The sequence below is a fragment of the Mustela erminea genome, chromosome 15, assembly GCF_009829155.1.
Source record: "Mustela erminea isolate mMusErm1 chromosome 15, mMusErm1.Pri, whole genome shotgun sequence".
NCBI classification, from domain to species: Eukaryota; Metazoa; Chordata; class Mammalia; order Carnivora; family Mustelidae; genus Mustela; species Mustela erminea.
The window spans coordinates 83,933,156-83,950,508 of NC_045628.1; the positions used below are offsets into that span (position 1 = coordinate 83,933,156).

The 17,353-nt window shown below is 44.6% G+C and overlaps 1 protein-coding gene across 1 annotated transcript in view; it reads left to right on the plus strand.

Moving 5' to 3' along the window:
• The first annotated feature begins 2,267 nt into the window (after positions 1 to 2,267).
• The window catches only part of LATS2 (large tumor suppressor kinase 2), a 74,345-nt gene continuing 59,259 nt past the window's right edge, over positions 2,268 to 17,353 (plus strand). The window contains exons 1-2 of the mRNA XM_032314402.1: positions 2,268 to 2,357; positions 15,691 to 16,242. Of these exons, the coding sequence (XP_032170293.1) occupies positions 15,901 to 16,242 (342 nt within the window). The 5' untranslated portion in view covers positions 2,268 to 2,357; positions 15,691 to 15,900. The remainder of the gene's footprint in view (positions 2,358 to 15,690; positions 16,243 to 17,353) is intronic.

The window sequence follows — 17,353 nt, forward strand, 5'->3', positions numbered from 1 at the left end:
CCAAGCAAACTTTTATTTAGAAATTTACTTATTTCCAATTTGTTTCAGATATAGATATTTGAAAATTTTATTTTTTTAAAAAAGATTTTATATATTTGACAGACAGAGATCACAAATAGGCAGAGAGGCAGGCAGAGAGAGAGAAAGAGAGAGAGAGAAGGAAGCAGGCTCCCTGCTGAGCAGAGAGCCCTATGCGGGGCTCAATCCCAGGACCCTGAGATCATGACCTGAGCCAAAGGCAGAGGCTTTAACCCACTGAGCCACCCAGGCGCCCTGATATTTGAAAACTTTAAAAAAGATTTATTTTTTAAAGACACAAAGAATAACACAGCACAAATGATTGAACCTAATCATCGGAATCAACAAATTTTAAGATTTTGACAGTTTTGCATTACTTTTTTAAATAAAAGAAATAACATATTGGAGGTAAAGTGGAAGTCCTCCTCTCTTCTGTCTATTTTCCCTCCTTCCTTCTACATAGGCAAGAGCCATCACGAATTTGGTGCATCTTTTTGCAGTCTCCATGTCTATACTTATAAAAGTATTGTTAGTATAGGTACTGTGGCATTTTATTTATGAATATGATATCATAGTGCAAATATTGTTCTGCAACTGGCTTTTTTTCCACTCTACAATTTGAATTCTATCATCTATCGTATGAAAAGTATAGAACTAGTTCATTCACTTAGCTTTTTCATCACTTGAATATCTATCTTTTATTTTCCTACTATTCCCTATTGCTGGATATTTTAGGTTCTTCTTGATTTTTCACTATTGCAAACAATGCTTTAATGGTCAGTATAATTACAAAATTTTATTAGGAGTTTATACATAATTTTTAAGTCACTAAATTCCTTTTATTTGCAAGATTTCTTTGACAAAAAAAAAGTTTTATTTAATTACGTTTACATCTTCGAATACAGCAAGGACAGGACCTTTAAATACATACAAAAAAGTCCCTGCAGTCCTGGGGTTCGGGAGGAGAGAGTAAGGTCAATGTCTGAGTGAAAATGTACACAGGTGAGTGCAAGAGGGACTCAATTACAGAACATCCACTGGGGACTTACACTGTGCAAGATGCCTGGGTAGAGCACAGGAGAAGACTGAAAAATGAAATTGAACTCTAACTGCACAATAATTGGTTTAATTACCAGAGCTCAAAGAGGAGAGAAAACAGGAGGGCGGTCTAGGAAGATTCCTTGCCAGAGCTAAGACAGGACTGAAAGCCTGGGTAGGAATTAGAGGAAAGTGGACAGGATGGCAGACAAGGGACTGGGAAGGTTGTTAAAATGTCCAGAGATAATGACCTTCATTACCGTTTCTTTTCACATTAAAATTTAAGAACTTCACAAGAGTTTATTAGTTAAAAAGGAAATCGGACTGGCTTTTAAAACAAATTAGCCCTCACCATCACCTGCCACAGACTGTAAGCGGTAGGAAGTATGATGTCAGGGAAGTCCAGAAGTAGATTAAGGATTTGGCTTCCAGGTTACTACTGTTTCTACTTAAATCTCTGCACAATCCCTGCATATGCCCTTGTATTGCACTCATAACCCACAAATGCAAATGCAAAACTCAGACTCTCACTTGTTGGTATACATTTCTATCTGGTTCTGCACATCATGAAACATTTCTCATAAAATATCCACAGCACTAGGGTTTGATTAAATTTAAACTAATTTTGAATATACAGTTTAACGTCCTTTACTACTTTATTCCACGGACTAAGCTGTCTGTCCTCTTCTGCCTTTACTTTTAACAGCTGACACCTATTTGATTACTTGGTGGCTCCTTCAGGCCTGTTAATTTACTTTCTTCACCAGGGCCGGTGTGAGATCCTTAAGAAAACAGTAGCTTTAACGACAGAGTTACCAACTTTTATACCAGTGCAGTCCATGGGGCAATAACTGCAGCTGGGGGCGGGTGACAAAGTGGCAAAAAGGTCCGCAACACTCGGCGGGGAGGCCGCGGGCAGGTGGCGGCGGGCGCGGGCGGGCCGCGACCGGGAGGGAGGAAACGGCGGCGGGGCGGAGCGGGCCGGCCGCCGAGCAGCCAGGGCCGCAGGCGCCCCGCCCGGGCTGGTATGCGGCCGAGAGTGACGCGGGAGGCGGGGTCACGTGACGCCCGTGGAATGCCAACAATGTAGCGAATGTCCCACTTGGGTCTGCGCGCTGGAACCTCGGCGTGAGCGCCCCGGGAAGATGGAGCAGCCGCCGCCCGCGCCGCCGCCGCCCGGGGCTCCCCCGTACCCGTGGGGCCAGCAGCAGCTCCAGCCACTGGCGCCCGGTCCCCCGGCGCGCGAGGCCCGGGAGCCACGGACGAGGACGCCCCGGAGAGTGTAGACCGCGCCCCAGGAGGTGAAGGGGCTGGGGCGGGGGGCGTGTGGCCAGGGGCCAAGGCAGGGCGGCTGGAAGTTTCCGAGGGCCGGCGGGGCCCCGGGGGCTCCCCGCGCCCACCCTCGGGCCGCTGCGGGCCGCGGCTCCGGGAGGGGCTCCCGACACGGCGGGGCGGCCCGGCAGAGGGGCGGGGAGCGGGGCGGCCGAGGAAGTTTGTCCCGAGCGGAGCCCTGCGCCCTGCCCCCACGGCCCCCGCCCGGCCGGTGCCGGGAGCCGCCTCCGCTGGCGGCGCGTCGTCGCGGGCCGTCCGGAGTCCGCCGAGCCGGGGAAGTTGAGAGCGAGAGCCCGGCCGCCGGGGCTCCGCCGCTTTGTTGTGCGTCGGGCAGCCGCGGCCGGGCTTCTGGCGGGGTTGGAGCGGCCCGGCCGGGGACGGCGAGAGGGGCGTCCCGGGAGGCCGTCCGCGCCAGGGGCACCCAGCCTCCACGGGCTTTTACCCCGAGACCCGGCCTGGCGACGTGCCGGCTGGGGGCCAACAGCGTCCGGATCCAGCGCCCGCGGCACCGCCGTCCACCGAGGCCGTACGGTCGTCCGCCACGGGCCGTGCCGTCGTCCCCCCCACAGGCCGCGGCGTCGTGCCCCGCTGGTCTTGCGGTCGTCCGCCCCGCCCGCCCCCCACGGGCAGTGCAGCCAACGGAGACCCCGGCGTTGCCAGGCCGGCGCTCGTTCCTAGCCCTCCAAGTTTGCCTCCCGGTCCTCGCGGGTCGCAGCCCGAGCTTCTGGGACACTTTCGCGGCCGTGAGAGCGGCGGCCGTTGCATAACACGCCTTTCCTGCGCCCTAATTTAGCCGACTTTCTGGAGCATGTCTTTTCTGATGCAACCTCACGTGCAGTTAGTTCCCTTGCCGGACTCCGGAGATGCGAATTCTGAGTTAATTCGCGTCTTGCCGATCATCTCTCCGCAAGCCTGCCTTCGGAACTTCGGGGAGAGCATCTCCCTCAGGGTGAAGTCTGGCTCGCGGGGTTGGGCGGGAGTGCAAGCCTGGAGCCAGCCTATCGTTTGTTGATTCCCCGGGTGCCCCAGGGGAAGGCGGGGAGGGTAGACCCCTAGAAGAAGGCGAAACTCACCTGAAGAGTGGGGGGGGGGGGGCGCGGGTGTCCTAGGCTGCTGCCTGGACGTTCTGAGCCCTTCGAATGAGAAACTATTTTTTTGTTGTTGTTGCAATCATAGTCGTGAAAGTTTATTTGTAGTTTTATTTGTAGATTATGACAAAATCTTAAGAACTTTTACATTTTCACACGTATGTAGGATATAAGTGAGCGTGCTCTTAATAGTAATCTAGACTTAAAAATTGTTTAACGGTACTCTTAAACTAGAGGCTATACATTTGGCAGATGAAGATTCAGTGGCCAAACAGATCTCTTCCCAAAGTATTCGGCACATATGTTACATTTTTAAAGGAAAGTTGGCCCACATTTTACCAAGAAACTCAAGCTTACTGAAATTTGAACGGAAAGTCACAAAACGTGTGTTGTCTTTATACTGGTGTTCTGTTTAAATAAGAAGGTGAGGAGCCTTCCTTTAATAATGGAGAAAGCAACTCGTGGCTTATTTTTAGGAAATTTGTACTAAGTAGATCTTGCTCTATATGGTTAGTTGAATCTCAGCATAAATCCCTCCATAATGGATCACCGTTTTTGAGTGCTTAATCAGGAGACTAAGCTGCCTTGTATCTTTTACTTTTTCCTTTAGCAGCTGTAGTAATAAGGTAGTAACAGAACAATCTTCCAAAATAAGAATGCAGAGACTGTTTAAGAAAGTCTGTTTTAAATTACAATTAACGAGATACTATGTTATTCAGTCTCTTATAAAATTTGGACTCATTATCTAGGTATATAGAACACTGTTTAATGAGTACACCAGCATTCCTTTGAAATAAAAATTGCCAAACATTTAATAAATCTCAAAATGTCTATTTAAAATGTATCTAAACAGAAGACCTCATGCAAAAGTATTAAGGGGAATTACTAAAATCATGGAATTTTAGAACTGCAAAGATTCAACTAGCCTCTCCGTCTAGTTGGAAATAGTTTTGACCTGAGTGTAAATTGGGACTGTACATATTTCTTTCCTTAGCAAATCACATGGTTGATGGGAGGGACTTTCCTTTGGTGGGAGGGGAATGTTTTTACAATAAGATGCCTTGTTATTTTAAATGCTGCGTTGTAAATAGCCAGCCCTAGGCTTCTAAATCCCACTGTGTGCTGGGGGGAGTTGGGGGGCAGGTGTTGAAGCTGATAAATTCACCATAAACACCTAGGAAGGATTTGGGAAAGCTTTTGGAGGGGGAGGGTGTTCTGCTTTGTAGTAGGTAAACCAGACCAACACAGTTTTTGAAAAGCTGCTTTTATATTTTATTTCCTCATTATAATGTGAAACTTCTAAACAATATTCCCTACTGACTTTTAATTTTTTTATTTTTATTTATTTATTTTTAAAGGCTCTGATTCTTTTTTTTTTTTTTTTAAGATTTTATTTATTTGACAGAGATCACAAGTAGACAGAGAGGCAGGCACAGAGAGAGGGGGAAGCAGGCTTCCTGCTGAGCTGATGAGGGGCTCGATCCCAGGACCCTGAGACCATGACCTGAGCGGAAGGCAGAGGCTTTAACCCACTGAGTCACCCAGGCGCCCCCCACTCCCCGCCCCCACTGACTTTTAAAAAATGACTTGGAGAAATACAGAAGATAACTCAGTGCCTTTACTTTGTCTTAACTGTAAATCTGCTTTAAAAGGGAGCACAATATCCTGGTCAGCAGAATGAAGGGGTTGGGCTTGATAATCCCAAAAATGACTGACTTCTAGCTCAAAAAATTCTCTGAATCTCATTCTTTTTCTTCTTCTTCTTCTTTTTTTACAAAAGCCTATTGTTTAGTAATTCCTCTGGACAGAACTGGGCCTCGTGGCACAAGTTCGGAGGTCACCGTTCCCATTATGTGTTATGTGGACGCTGCTGTATGAGCCAGGGCTTTATTACACAGCACCTGTGAATGGCTCCTGGTGTTTGAAGGGAGCCCTCCTTGGGCCACCAGTTTCACTAAGTCAGCTGTTCTCTCAGTATTTTTAAAGCTAATGCTATTTGATCTATAGTTTCATTTCTGAAGTGTTAGTCAAACAAAGTAGTGTTGGAAATAAGGATAGTGGTTGTGATACTAAAATTAGGACAAATTTAACATTACTTAATGTTTACCGTTTACTATATGAAAACCTTATGTCGCTTACCATCTAGACCATGTCAACTTAATTGTGACAAATGGTTTCTTAAGTTAATTAAATAGTTTTTGCCTATGTACTAATCTTTAATATTCATAGGAATTTCTTGGAGGACAAGTGGAAAAAAATATTATATTTTGTAGCTGTGGTTTATAGTTATTGTTAACTAATCTTTGCTCTTTTGTGGCACAGCATAGATTCTGTAACCTGTAAATTAGTAAGGATGGTAAAGATCTTATGAAGGTGAGCTGGCTCTTGACTGGGGTAGATCTCTGGCATATTGGCTTCCTTGCCTCCAAGCAGTTTTCCTGATCAGGAATGCTAAGAACCAATGGGTTTCATTTCTAATTAATGTCATCCTACCTCAGAAGTCTCACTCTTGTGTTTTCATTAAATGTACCCAGACAATACCTGCCCCCTCCCCAAAATTATCTGCCTATTCATTTTTCTCTTCTATGTTTGAGCCTTGTTCACAGGAAGTTCCAGACTCTAAGAATAGCTTCACACTTCCTTCATCAAATCATAGCCTTTTGCCTTTCTAGTTTTGCTGAAACAATCCTTTCTCTAGTAGATTTTCTCCAGAATCTACATGTACTGGAATTCTTTGGACAGTCACATTATTACCTCTGTCCATAGCAGGGACTTTCAGATGGGATGGGTGTTCTGACTCCCTCACTGGTATATGTCTGAAATTTGGAGGGAGAGGAAGCAACGCTTTCTTAAAGACTGAAAACCCACACTGGGGTATGGAGTTGAAGATAAGGAGACCCATCCCATACAGTTGCTTGCTGTTAGGAATGCTGCAAATAATGGGTAATAAATCTATCTATAACCTGATCGTTCTGTGTGGTAATCTTGAGGGCGAACTTCTGTGGCTTCATTTTTTTATGCCATTGTTCATAATGCATTCATATATATCCCACAGATATCAGGTATAGAGCTAATAGAGAACGTGATGGTTTGTTTTTCCTCTAGATTGTAAACTTATTTAGAGATGAGACCCTGTTCTTCCTGGGTGAGACCTCATAATATCCAGCAAAGTATTTGCTAGTATTTGCTTCCAAACCCACTGCAGCCTTGTGATTGCACTATTTATTGGAGAGTTTTCCTGGATCCCCAGAGGAATGTAAGCATTGATTTCCTCAAAGACCCTCATTATGAGGGGGGAGCCCCTGTCGTGGTTCCTGGTCTGGACTGTACTGAAGAGGTCCATCAGCATGGTAGTTTGTGTTTCTGACATTCAGCGTCTGGCTGGAAGTCTGACCTGTCTGCCTGACTTAGTTTCAACTTTGCTAGTTAATTATAGTAAGGATATGATTTAAATAATAACTGGAATTTTAGTTCCAAGAAATACAGTTTTTAAAAATGCCAGTATTTGTCATTAGTGTGGGTCTCAGGAGACATGGGTTTGGTTGATTCTGTGGTTGGGGCTTGATGTGTTTAGCATCCAGTGTGGGTTCATGAAGCACTAACAGAAATTAGAATGAAAGTTTGTGAACATCTGATAGCACCTTCTAGGATTGGAATTGGGTTTGAGAGGGCCAAATTAAGGGATGCTTCAAGTACTGCTCTCACATTTTTACATGAGCTACCTATTCTAAGTAGTCGTTTCAGTTCCAGGTTTGAAAATGAGGTGTTTCTGTTTTGTGAGTTGTATTATAGTTTTAAAATTCTGCTGTCTTATAGTTTCTTTTAAAGTATATTTTAATTGATTGATGATGCCAAATGAATTTCCAAAATTAGACTTACTTTGCTTGATACTCTCTTTTTTTAAAAATCCACAATCATGAGGCCTTAGGGTCATATTTAGAAAATTTTTGATGAAAGAACTTATTAAAATGATACAATGGTGTGTGAGAGTACCTCATTTCCAGCTGCAATCTTTGGTGAGTATTCTCATGAAAAATTCTTTCATAAGTTCATAATTTGGCCATGAAACCAACTGTCTTCAAACTAAAACCTAAAATACAACGTCTCAAGCTGAGAAAATATCTTACATTCTTTGTGAGACTGAAGGAAGGTTTCATGCTTTCTAGATTGTTCAGGCAGGAACACACTTTGCCCAGAGGTGCTATTTTACGCATTCGCTAACAGACACGGGGCAATGCCTCATGGTGGTCCCAGGACCAGCACTTTCTGTTCAGTGAGGGTGGGAGATGAGAAGAACATGAGAAGCGTGGGTGGTGACCTCCCACTCCCACCCCACGAAGGAGCTTCCCCAGCAGTGTGTTAATGGGGTGTCACGGAATCATTCTTTCGATTTCTCTGTATGTTTGAAAATTTTTATAATAAATTGTTGAGGGGGAAACAGAACGAAAAGAAGCTGAGCCAAATTCTGTTTAAGGGCTCATCCACCTGGTATTTCTTGGCTTCTGCATCAATTCAGATATCAACACAGAAATGTCTGGTCTCACCTGTGCCGGCTGGCTTTATAGCTGGAATGTTTGTGGGACACATGAGTGCTTAAAACTCCCAAGAATCTCTGGACCGCTGCTCTTGGGAAGCTGCTGCCTGGTGTGTTTTGGCCTCCTGGCTGTTGGGTGGCACATGCGTGGGAGGGCGTATGTGGCACCTGACAGGTTAGACTGCACTCTGTGCAGGGACTTTGCCCTCCTGCCAGCACCCTGTCCCAAGGTTCGGTCTCTGCACGTGTCACTATGTGTAGCAAGGGAACCAATCTTCAAATACCAGTTAGCTAAATGTGAATAGTTAGACGATTTTCCCCCATTTTTGTGTGAGTGTTAAATATACATAGTATTTATAATTTTAACCATTCATAAGTGTATAATTCAGCTGCCGTCATCGCCGTATCGCCGTAATCTATACTCAGAGCTTTTTTATCATCCGAAAAAAAACTGTCCATACTAAATAGCTCCCCAGTCCCCTGGCCCGTGGTCGTCTCCATTCTACTTTGTCTCTTTCGAGTTGCATATTCTAGGCCCCTCATGGAAGCAGAATTGTGCAGTATTTGTCCCTCTATGTGGCTTACTTCACTTAGCATAACATTTTCAAGGTCCATCCATGTTGTAGCCTGTGTCAAAGTTCCATTCCTTTTTCTGACTGAATAATCTACTGTGTTACGCAACTCTGTATAACAGTTACGTGTGAACATCACTGGGGAGCATTTCAGGTGGGCCCACATCTTACACTTCAGAGAAAGAGCACTGCTGTTTTGGAGTGCCTTCCGTGTGCTCAGCCTTGTGCCAGGCACTCTTCTCTCCCATCTTTAGCCCACTGGCAGGGTTTATCACCGGGGTTAGGATGGAGGGGACAGACCCAGAGTACTAGGTGACTTCATGTGTTCATTCAAGGCCCATTCTTGGGCCTTTGTGCAGGTCTGATAGGCACACTCTTGCCTCTTAGACCCTGCAGTTGAAGTGGCTCAAGATGGAAGCAGGCACATCAGTCATTTGTTATACACTGTGACAGGGCTGTTAGGGGACATCAGGGTTTCTGAGGTTGGGTGGGCAGGGAGGTCCTTCTGCAGGGGGAGGTTTTAAGCTGAGAATTCTAAGAGGTATAAGTGAACCAGACTGGGAGTGGTATTTGTTCCTAGCAGAGAGAATAGTCGTGCTAAGTTTCAGAGGTAAGGAAGAATTTGTTGCCGTTAACTTGCCCTAGGTCATCCAGGTTGAACCTGATGCTGGCTGGTTGGGGAGGAGTCAGCTTCTTGAAGCTCAGGTCCTGCTCAGAATTGGCCAACTCAGGCCCGGCTGCAGCCACATGTTTGAAACATTAAGTCTAATCACTTAAGTTTTTTCTCTCTTTGTGCTTTCTTTTTTTAAAAAGGAAGATACTTTAACTTTTCAGGCATTGCTATCAAGTAGGCATTTAAAGAGGAGTTATTCACCTACATTTCTACATTCAGTTTGGTTCCTTTTCCACTAAACCAATCTGGACTTTGCCCTGGTCTTGTCTCTTGACTTGATTAAAAGCTGTTTTTTGGGGGTGCCTGGGTGGCTCAGTGGGTTAAGCCACTGCCTTTGGCTCAGGTCATGATCCCAGGGTCCTGGGATTGAGTCCCGCATCGGGCTCTCTGCTCAGCGGGGAGCCTGCTTCCTCCTCTCTCTCTCTCTCTCTGCCTGCCTCTCTGCCTACTTGTGATCTCTCTGTCAAATAAATAAATAAATTCTTTAAAAAAAAAAAAAAGCTGTTTTTTGTCTAACTGATTCTGAGTCCTGAATTTCTCAGTAATTCTGATAGTTGAGCAGTGTGTTGTGCATTACTGCTGAGAGTGATCTCACATGCAGTTTCACCTGTGATCTTCAGAGCAGCCTTGTCAAGTAGACAGAGAAAGGCTTGTTAACCAGCAGGAAATTGAAGTTCTGAGAGATGAAGTGCTCGCCCAGATAACATGGAGCTAAGTGCCAGAGCTGGGGGTGGAAGCCAGGCCTCTCACCTCCAGCTGCTTTTTCCTTTGCAGTGAGACAGCCATCTTTTGAATCCGTCTCCCCCAAACCTGTCCTCGCCTCCTGTTAAGTGCCCTTCTCCGTCTCCACCAAGGCTTCTTTCTTGATGCTCGTAGTCCAAGTGGCTGTCCTGGCCCAGAGAATGGTACTACCATTGGCTCTGGTTCCTAAACCAGAAACTTGGCCTCCCCCCGCCTTTTAAAAAAATATTTTATTTATTTATTTGACAGAGAGAGAGATCACAAGTAGGCAGAGGCAGGCAGAGAGACAGAGAGGGGGAAGCAGGCTCCCTGCCGAGCAAAGAGCCTGTTGTGGGGCTCGATCCCAGTATCACAGGACGCTGGAATCATGACCTGAGCCGAAGGCAGAGGCTTTAACCCACTGAGCCACCCAGACGCCCCTTGGCCTCCCTTTTCAAACCAGTCCTCTAGTGAACATCATAGACCCTTATGTGTTCTACTTCTTAAGCTGTTGAATCACCCACTTCTTTCTGTTTTCCAGCTACTATTCTATTTCGGATTCCCATAATTCTTTGGGTAGACTTTTATTGTCACGTTATTTGAGTAATTGATCTTCTTGTCTGTCTCCCATCTTAAGCTGTGAACTTCTTAAAGTCAGAGGCTGGTCATTATTTTCTACTTCTCTAAGACTTAGTAACAAGGCCACCTTGTATGGGTGTTCGAGCTGTGCACTGTTCAAGGGTCTTACGTGTAAAAGGGTATACTTCACGTCATACGAATGCTCACTTAAATAGGGCATGAGTAGCCAATGTGGAGACTCTGGGCCACTCACAGAATACCTGTGCAGTAGTAGAGAGTCACCTCTGTGCATAAAGCCACATGGCGTGCATGTTGTACACCCATTCCAAAGAACCCATTCCGAAGAGTACACACGATCACTCCTCTGTTACCTGCCTCAGAGGTCCAGTTCCCACCCTCCTTGTGATTCAGACTTTACCTGCCCCACTCCCTGGGGGGTGTATGTTGTGTGTGTGTGTGTGTGTGCACGCGCGCACACATTTGTGTGATAGATTGTGACAGTGTGATAGATTGTGACATGTGGCATCGTTATGTTTCAGGGTGTGCCAGGCCACTGTCCACAGAGCTCTGGAAAGCTCCCCAGGGCAGGATTGCCTATGTTGTACAATAATATAGTAACAATTTACTTGAGGAAGGGGTACCTTTTTATAGTCCCACAAAGGTACCAGATGAACCACTAGGGCTCTGCCAATAACTACACAGCAAGTATTGGTAGAATCAGTGTCTCAGAGCCAACCACTCCCTCCTCAGCCCCTCATAGTTCTGGGGCCGGAGCCATGTGGGCTCCAGCAGCCATTCGGCAGCAGCACAATTTGCAAAAGCAAATTAGACTGGGAATAACCCAGATGTCCTTCAGTGGCAGAATGGATAAACAAGTACATTCATACAATGGAATATTACTCAGCCTTGAAGAATGGCAAACTCTTGCTACATATCACTGTATGAATAACCAGTGTCGACCAAAATAAGCTAGACATGAAGAGTACACCACGTTATTCCATGGATATAAAGTTCAAAAACCAGTCGGACTAATCCTTGGTGTTAGAAGTAGTGAAGGCAATTCCCCCTGGGGCATTGGTCTGTGGGGGGCCTGGACCTTCTGGATTGTAATGACACACTCCTTGATCTAGATAATATTTACAAGGGTGTGTTCTTTGGAAACATTCATTGATCTTATTATGATTTGTCACCTTAAGAAATATATGTTCAACTTAAATGAAAACAGCCCTCCCCCTGACCTCCCCAAAAGACTGACTTCTTCCCCAGCTTTCAGCAACTTTGTGTTTTTACGGTAAATTCCAGACAGCTTTCAAGCCTTGACCCACCGGGGCCTCTTTCACCTGTGCCTGGCTCCCCTTCTCTCTGCTGATGTGGCTGGGCAGAAGGGACACCCCCCGCATCTTGGGTTGGGCATTCTCAAAGCTCTTTTTTCTTCAGTGTGGACTGTCTCCTGTGATCCTTGCCCTTCCTTAGCTGAGTACAAAGCAGCTTTGTAGCTTCTCTTTAGTTTGCTAATATCACTTGACGGTAAAATGAGGCTTCTCTTCTGAGTCATGCCAGTTGGGAGGGATGTAGCTCTCCACTCACCTACCTAACTGCTCCTTCTTGTGGCTGAGGAGAGCTAGGTAGGTAGAGTGTAGCTAGGCAGAGCTACCTAGCTAGGCGAGTGTTCCGCTTGAGAGCTGGTGGCTCTCACTGATGTCTTTGAGACTAGACTAAGCCCAGCGTGTCTGGCCAAGGTGTAACTAGCTCCTGAAACCCTCCCTCTTCCCTCCCTGGTACTGCTGCCCCTTACCCAGGCTTTCCTCACGCACCTGGTATGTTGCAGTTGTCCCTTGCAGTCCACCTTCCAGTTGGCTTCCAGACTCCTCTTTAAGGGCACTTTTGGCCATGTCACTCCTTAGCTTAACCACAGACAATGACTTGCCACCATCTGCAAGGAGTCCAGACAATTAACATGGCCTCGAAGGCCCTGCTGGGACCCTGTACGACACCCACCCTTTCATCCCTCCTCCCTCCCGAACTCTCCTGGAAAGCGAACTCTCCTGGAAAAGCGTTTGCCTCCCAGATGTAAATGTGAGGGATGGGGCCTGTTCCTCTGCTCCTTTGCATATGCCTTTCCCCTTGGCTGGAATTCTGTTGTTCCTACACTTAGATTCAGTTATCTACTTGGGAGCTTTTTCTGTCTTTCTCCTTTATTCTCCCACTTGTTAGATGATTTTTCCCCCTCTTCTCGGGCATCTCTTTTCCTTTGAAGCTTTTATTTGGCTACCTCACCCTCCCCTTGCTGAAGGTTGGATTTTGCTTTTATTTGTACTAGCGGTGCCTGAGACTTAGTAGGCTTCTGATGAATGTTTGCAAGGTGGGTAGGTGATAGAGGTAGGGTGAGTACATTTTGATGCAAAGAAACTCTCCCTGATGATTTATTGTGAAGGTAGGATGATTTATGTCTTTTGTATTTCACTTTTCAAAAAAAAGGGGGGGGAGACCCTAGAGATTAGAAACAATTTGTGTAAATTCCCACAGGAAAAGATAGAACTCTTCTGCCTGTTCTCAGACATAGCGAGTCACTCAGGATCCTCCATACGTGCTTGGCAGCTCCTTGAGAATCTCTGTATTTTTGCTGGAATGGGAATTCATGGTTTTAGAAATTTAGGTATTTCAAAACAGATGCTTAGACCACGAAGTCACTGAAAATGAGTGTGGTTGCAATATGCCCCATTTTACACCAATTAAGCAGAGCTCTGGGCTTCTGGCCCCCTGCCAATACTCTGGTCCAGGCCCCAGGGAAATCTCAGCAGTTCTTGGATCTAATTGTTCACTGTCTGTATAGTCTTAAAACAGTCATTTCGGTGACTTTACTGTGTTAGATGTTGTATATTAAAATAGGGATTTCATGTTGAAAAATGTATTTAGTCTGCTTCTTTCTAAATAGAATCTTCCCTGTCATTGAGAACAATAGTTTGAACTTTTTTTTTTTTTTTTAAAGATTTTATTTATTTATTTGACAGAGAGAGAAATCACAAGTAGGCGGAGAGTCAGGCAGAGAGAGAGAGAGAGAAGCAGGCTCCCGCTGAGCAAAGAGCCCGATGCGGGGCTCGATCCCAGGACACTGAGATCATGACCTGAGCTGAAGGCAGCGGCTTAATCCACTGAGCCACCCAGGCGCCCCAATAGTTTGAACTTTTTAAGACCTTCCATCTTCCCACCTCTAAGAAAAGAATAGTAATTTTAATGTCATTTCTTCAAATTTACAGTCATATATGATTTGAAATAGATCTATATAAGTAAATTCACATAGAGCTTTTAGAGTATGGCACATAGTGGATACTAGACAAATATTAGCAATCATTTTTCCTTCTACATGATGAAGCCTGTGAAGCAGATTTCCATTTTACAGTTCTGAAATTCCTTACTGAAACAGAAAGTCCAGATCATCCCCTTCGCCCTGTGGTTTTAAAAGACTGCTCTTTTTTTAATTGGTTTTTCTTTGTTCATTAAAATACAAAATGCATCTCCTTTACAGTTTGCTCATTGTTCTGTGGGTAAAAAGGAGTGAAATGAGTGAGGGCAGAAGAGGAGAGACAGGGAGAGAGAGGGGCCCCTGGAGCTTCAGGTGTGAGCCCAGAGGCATTGCCACAGGTCTGTGCTTTTGCCACCAGTGGGCATCTGTGCTCTGGTGATGACAGCTAATTACACAAATAATAATAACAAGTAGTAAAAACATTGTTTACCAAAGAGTTCCAGGTGCTACTGAGCCTGTTCCATGCATGGTCTTACTCAGTTCACCATTGCTCTCTCACTAAATGGTGTCATCTGTTTCACCCAGGGAGGGTGAGGGAAGTTAAAGGACTTGTCCAAGGTCACCCAGTCACCAAATGAACTAGATCCTGCTTCCAGGAGAGCTGGCTGCTAAGGGCAGTATCGTGTTGGGCTCCATTTTGTTTTCTGAATGCAAGAACAACAGAGTAGTCAGTGAATTAGGCCTGGGGTAGGTGTAATTCACTATCAAAAAATGGCTTTGTTGTCCCTGTTTCTACATGTAGAAGTTGTTTCCATGCCAGAGTCGTAGGTGATCTATATGAATAACTTACTGAAACAGCCCCTCGTTAGTATGGTCGTAGTGTACCCTGAGAAAGAAATCACCCACATGCTTTTACCAGTCCCCTTCATGTAAGTATCAGTTTCTACAATAAAGGTATTTAGGTCACAATGCTAATAAGAACTTGACCACTTTGTAAAAAAAACAAGGGAGTAGTTACCTTCAGAATCTCATAGCATGTTGTGTTAGAACTGCTTTTAGTTGCAATATTAGGACACCTTTAATATGATAAGTTTTGTGGTATCTTCCAGGAGGTTTGGGAGGGCTTTCTAAGGAATAATTTCTTTCTTTCTTTCTTTTTTTTTTAAAGATTTTATTTGACAGACAGAGATCACAAGTAGGGCAGGGGCAGGCAAAGGGGTTGTGGGGGGGGGGCGCGGGTGGAGCAGGCTCCCCTCTGAGCAGAGAGCCTGATGCGGGGCTCCATCCTAGGACCCTGAGATCATGACCTGAGCCGAAGACAGAGGCTTAACTCACTGAGCCACCCAGCTGCCCCTCTAAGGAATAATTTCTAAAGATATTGAAGGACCACAGGTTTGGGTGGGAGAGTAGGTTAATGAAATCATGGAGATAAGAGACAAAGGTGTGGCTCATGAGTTGAGTAGTTGGTTATTAGGAACAAGCCAGAAATCCAAGACCTCATATAGAAAGTTTAACCCTACACACCCAAGCTGTGAATTTCAAAATGAAATTATATTATAGTGAATTATTTTAAATGAGCTATCAACTTTAATACTACTGTCTGCTCTGGCCTGAGTTAAATATTTCTAAGTCAGTACGAGCTTGTGGAGATTTACTTCATTGCAGATTACATATTACAGGAAGCATCCTGGCACAGCCCTAGATGTCCTGTGTGCCAACCAAAGCTGAATACTTTTTTAAAAAAATCATTTCTGAGAGGTGATATGTTCTTTCTTAATCCTTCCAAGTGGAACAAGTGGAATTTTTTCAAGATCATTGTCCGTTTCTGAAAAGTATTGTTAACAGTATGTGAAAGCCACAAATGACTATGTTCTTTCAATTTTCTTTTTCAGATAGCGATGATCTTCAAAATGAAGACTCTGGAAAATTTCAGGTTCTCTATAGGAACTACAGAAGTTGAAGGAAAGAAGATTTTCAAAAGGAAATTGTTTTGAAAGTATGTTTACAACTAACTGATACTGTTGACAGTTGGTTTTTTTTTTTTTAAATAATAAAACACTTTAAGAAAATTGTATTTATGGTAAAAGGAAACTGGACTAACAATGAGGCCAAAGACTTTTCCTGCCACAACTTATTCTGGAAATAGCCGCCAGCGACTGCAGGAGATTCGAGAGGGCTTAAAGCAGCCGTCCAAGTCTTCCACTCAGGGGCTGCCTGTGGGACCAAACAGTGATGCTTCCCTGGCCACCAAAGTCGTGGGGGGCAAGGATGCTGCCAGGCAACAGCAGCAGATGAGAGCTACCCCAAAGTTCGGACCTTATCAGAAAGCTTTGAGAGAAATCAGATACTCCCTGTTGCCTTTTGCTAATGAATCCAGCACTTCCGCAGCAGCAGAAGTAAACCGACAGATGCTGCAGGAACTGGTGAACGCGGGATGTGACCAGGTGAGTGTAACCTCCCCAGGCTCCTGCCCTGGCATTTAACAGTAAGTAGTCCCGCATGCAACGTGCAGGGGAGACAGCCAAGGATCCTGTGCTTGCACTTGAAGGCTCTGAATTGCTTCCGAAGAGAAGTGTTTCTGGGTCAAAACCAGAGGCCCTTCTGGTGTGCCATTACATTTTTTTCCATCTTCTCCCCAGAATGGTCTTTTTGGCTACTTTTCCTTTACAGTCAAAATCTAGACATTTCTGAACTCTACTGAAATTGTACCATGTGTCTTTTCTGTTTTGTCGTTGTGAAGTTGAGAAGGGCTATCACACTTAGCCCTTTCTTTGTGGTTTATTTGGGCTTATTCTGAGCTGTGATGGGGAAGATAGTGGCTTCCCTTGTTTTTAGTTTGTGCATTCGTTTAACTTAGTTAAGGGAAAGGTTGATTAACATGATTTGGCTCTTCTTAGACTCTTTTTTCTTCTCTTTTGAAAAACAGTATGTATACTGTTATAGGAGACATAACTATGTTAAGGAAATGATCAAGCAAGGTAATCTGACTTCTCAATTGCTTTCAAGATAAGGGACACATTAATGGAGGTGACAATGATAATATATAAATACACAACTTTTTGCTATACATTTGTGATGCTGTGGGGACTCACATAGCCATGTAAAACCCAGGTTGAGGGGTTGGACCATTAAAATGGAATTGGTGTCCAACCACATAAAAATGAATTTAGTAAAATCTAACTGGTAAAAATGTAATTGTCTTACAAAAGGGCTTTGAAAGCTAATGCTGTGTTACCATCTGTCATCTTAAAAGTCTCAGTTGCATGAAAATGGAATTAAGCTAGGTATTTTTGTTCCTTAGAAAATTAGTAAGATTTCATGCTCAAAGCACATCAGGATGGCTTGAGCACTTGTAGTTTCTTAGGAAGAATCTAATTACCTACTCCTGGCCTCACAGTCACAGGAAAAGGCTAACAATACCCTCTTTTATTTTCAAAAGCTATCTCAACCTTCTTGTTGTAGTTGATTACCATAGAATTTAACTAGAGAATTTATATTTCTCAGATGATATGTTTGTGAAACTAATCGTGCTATTTTGCAGGGCACTGCCTTGAC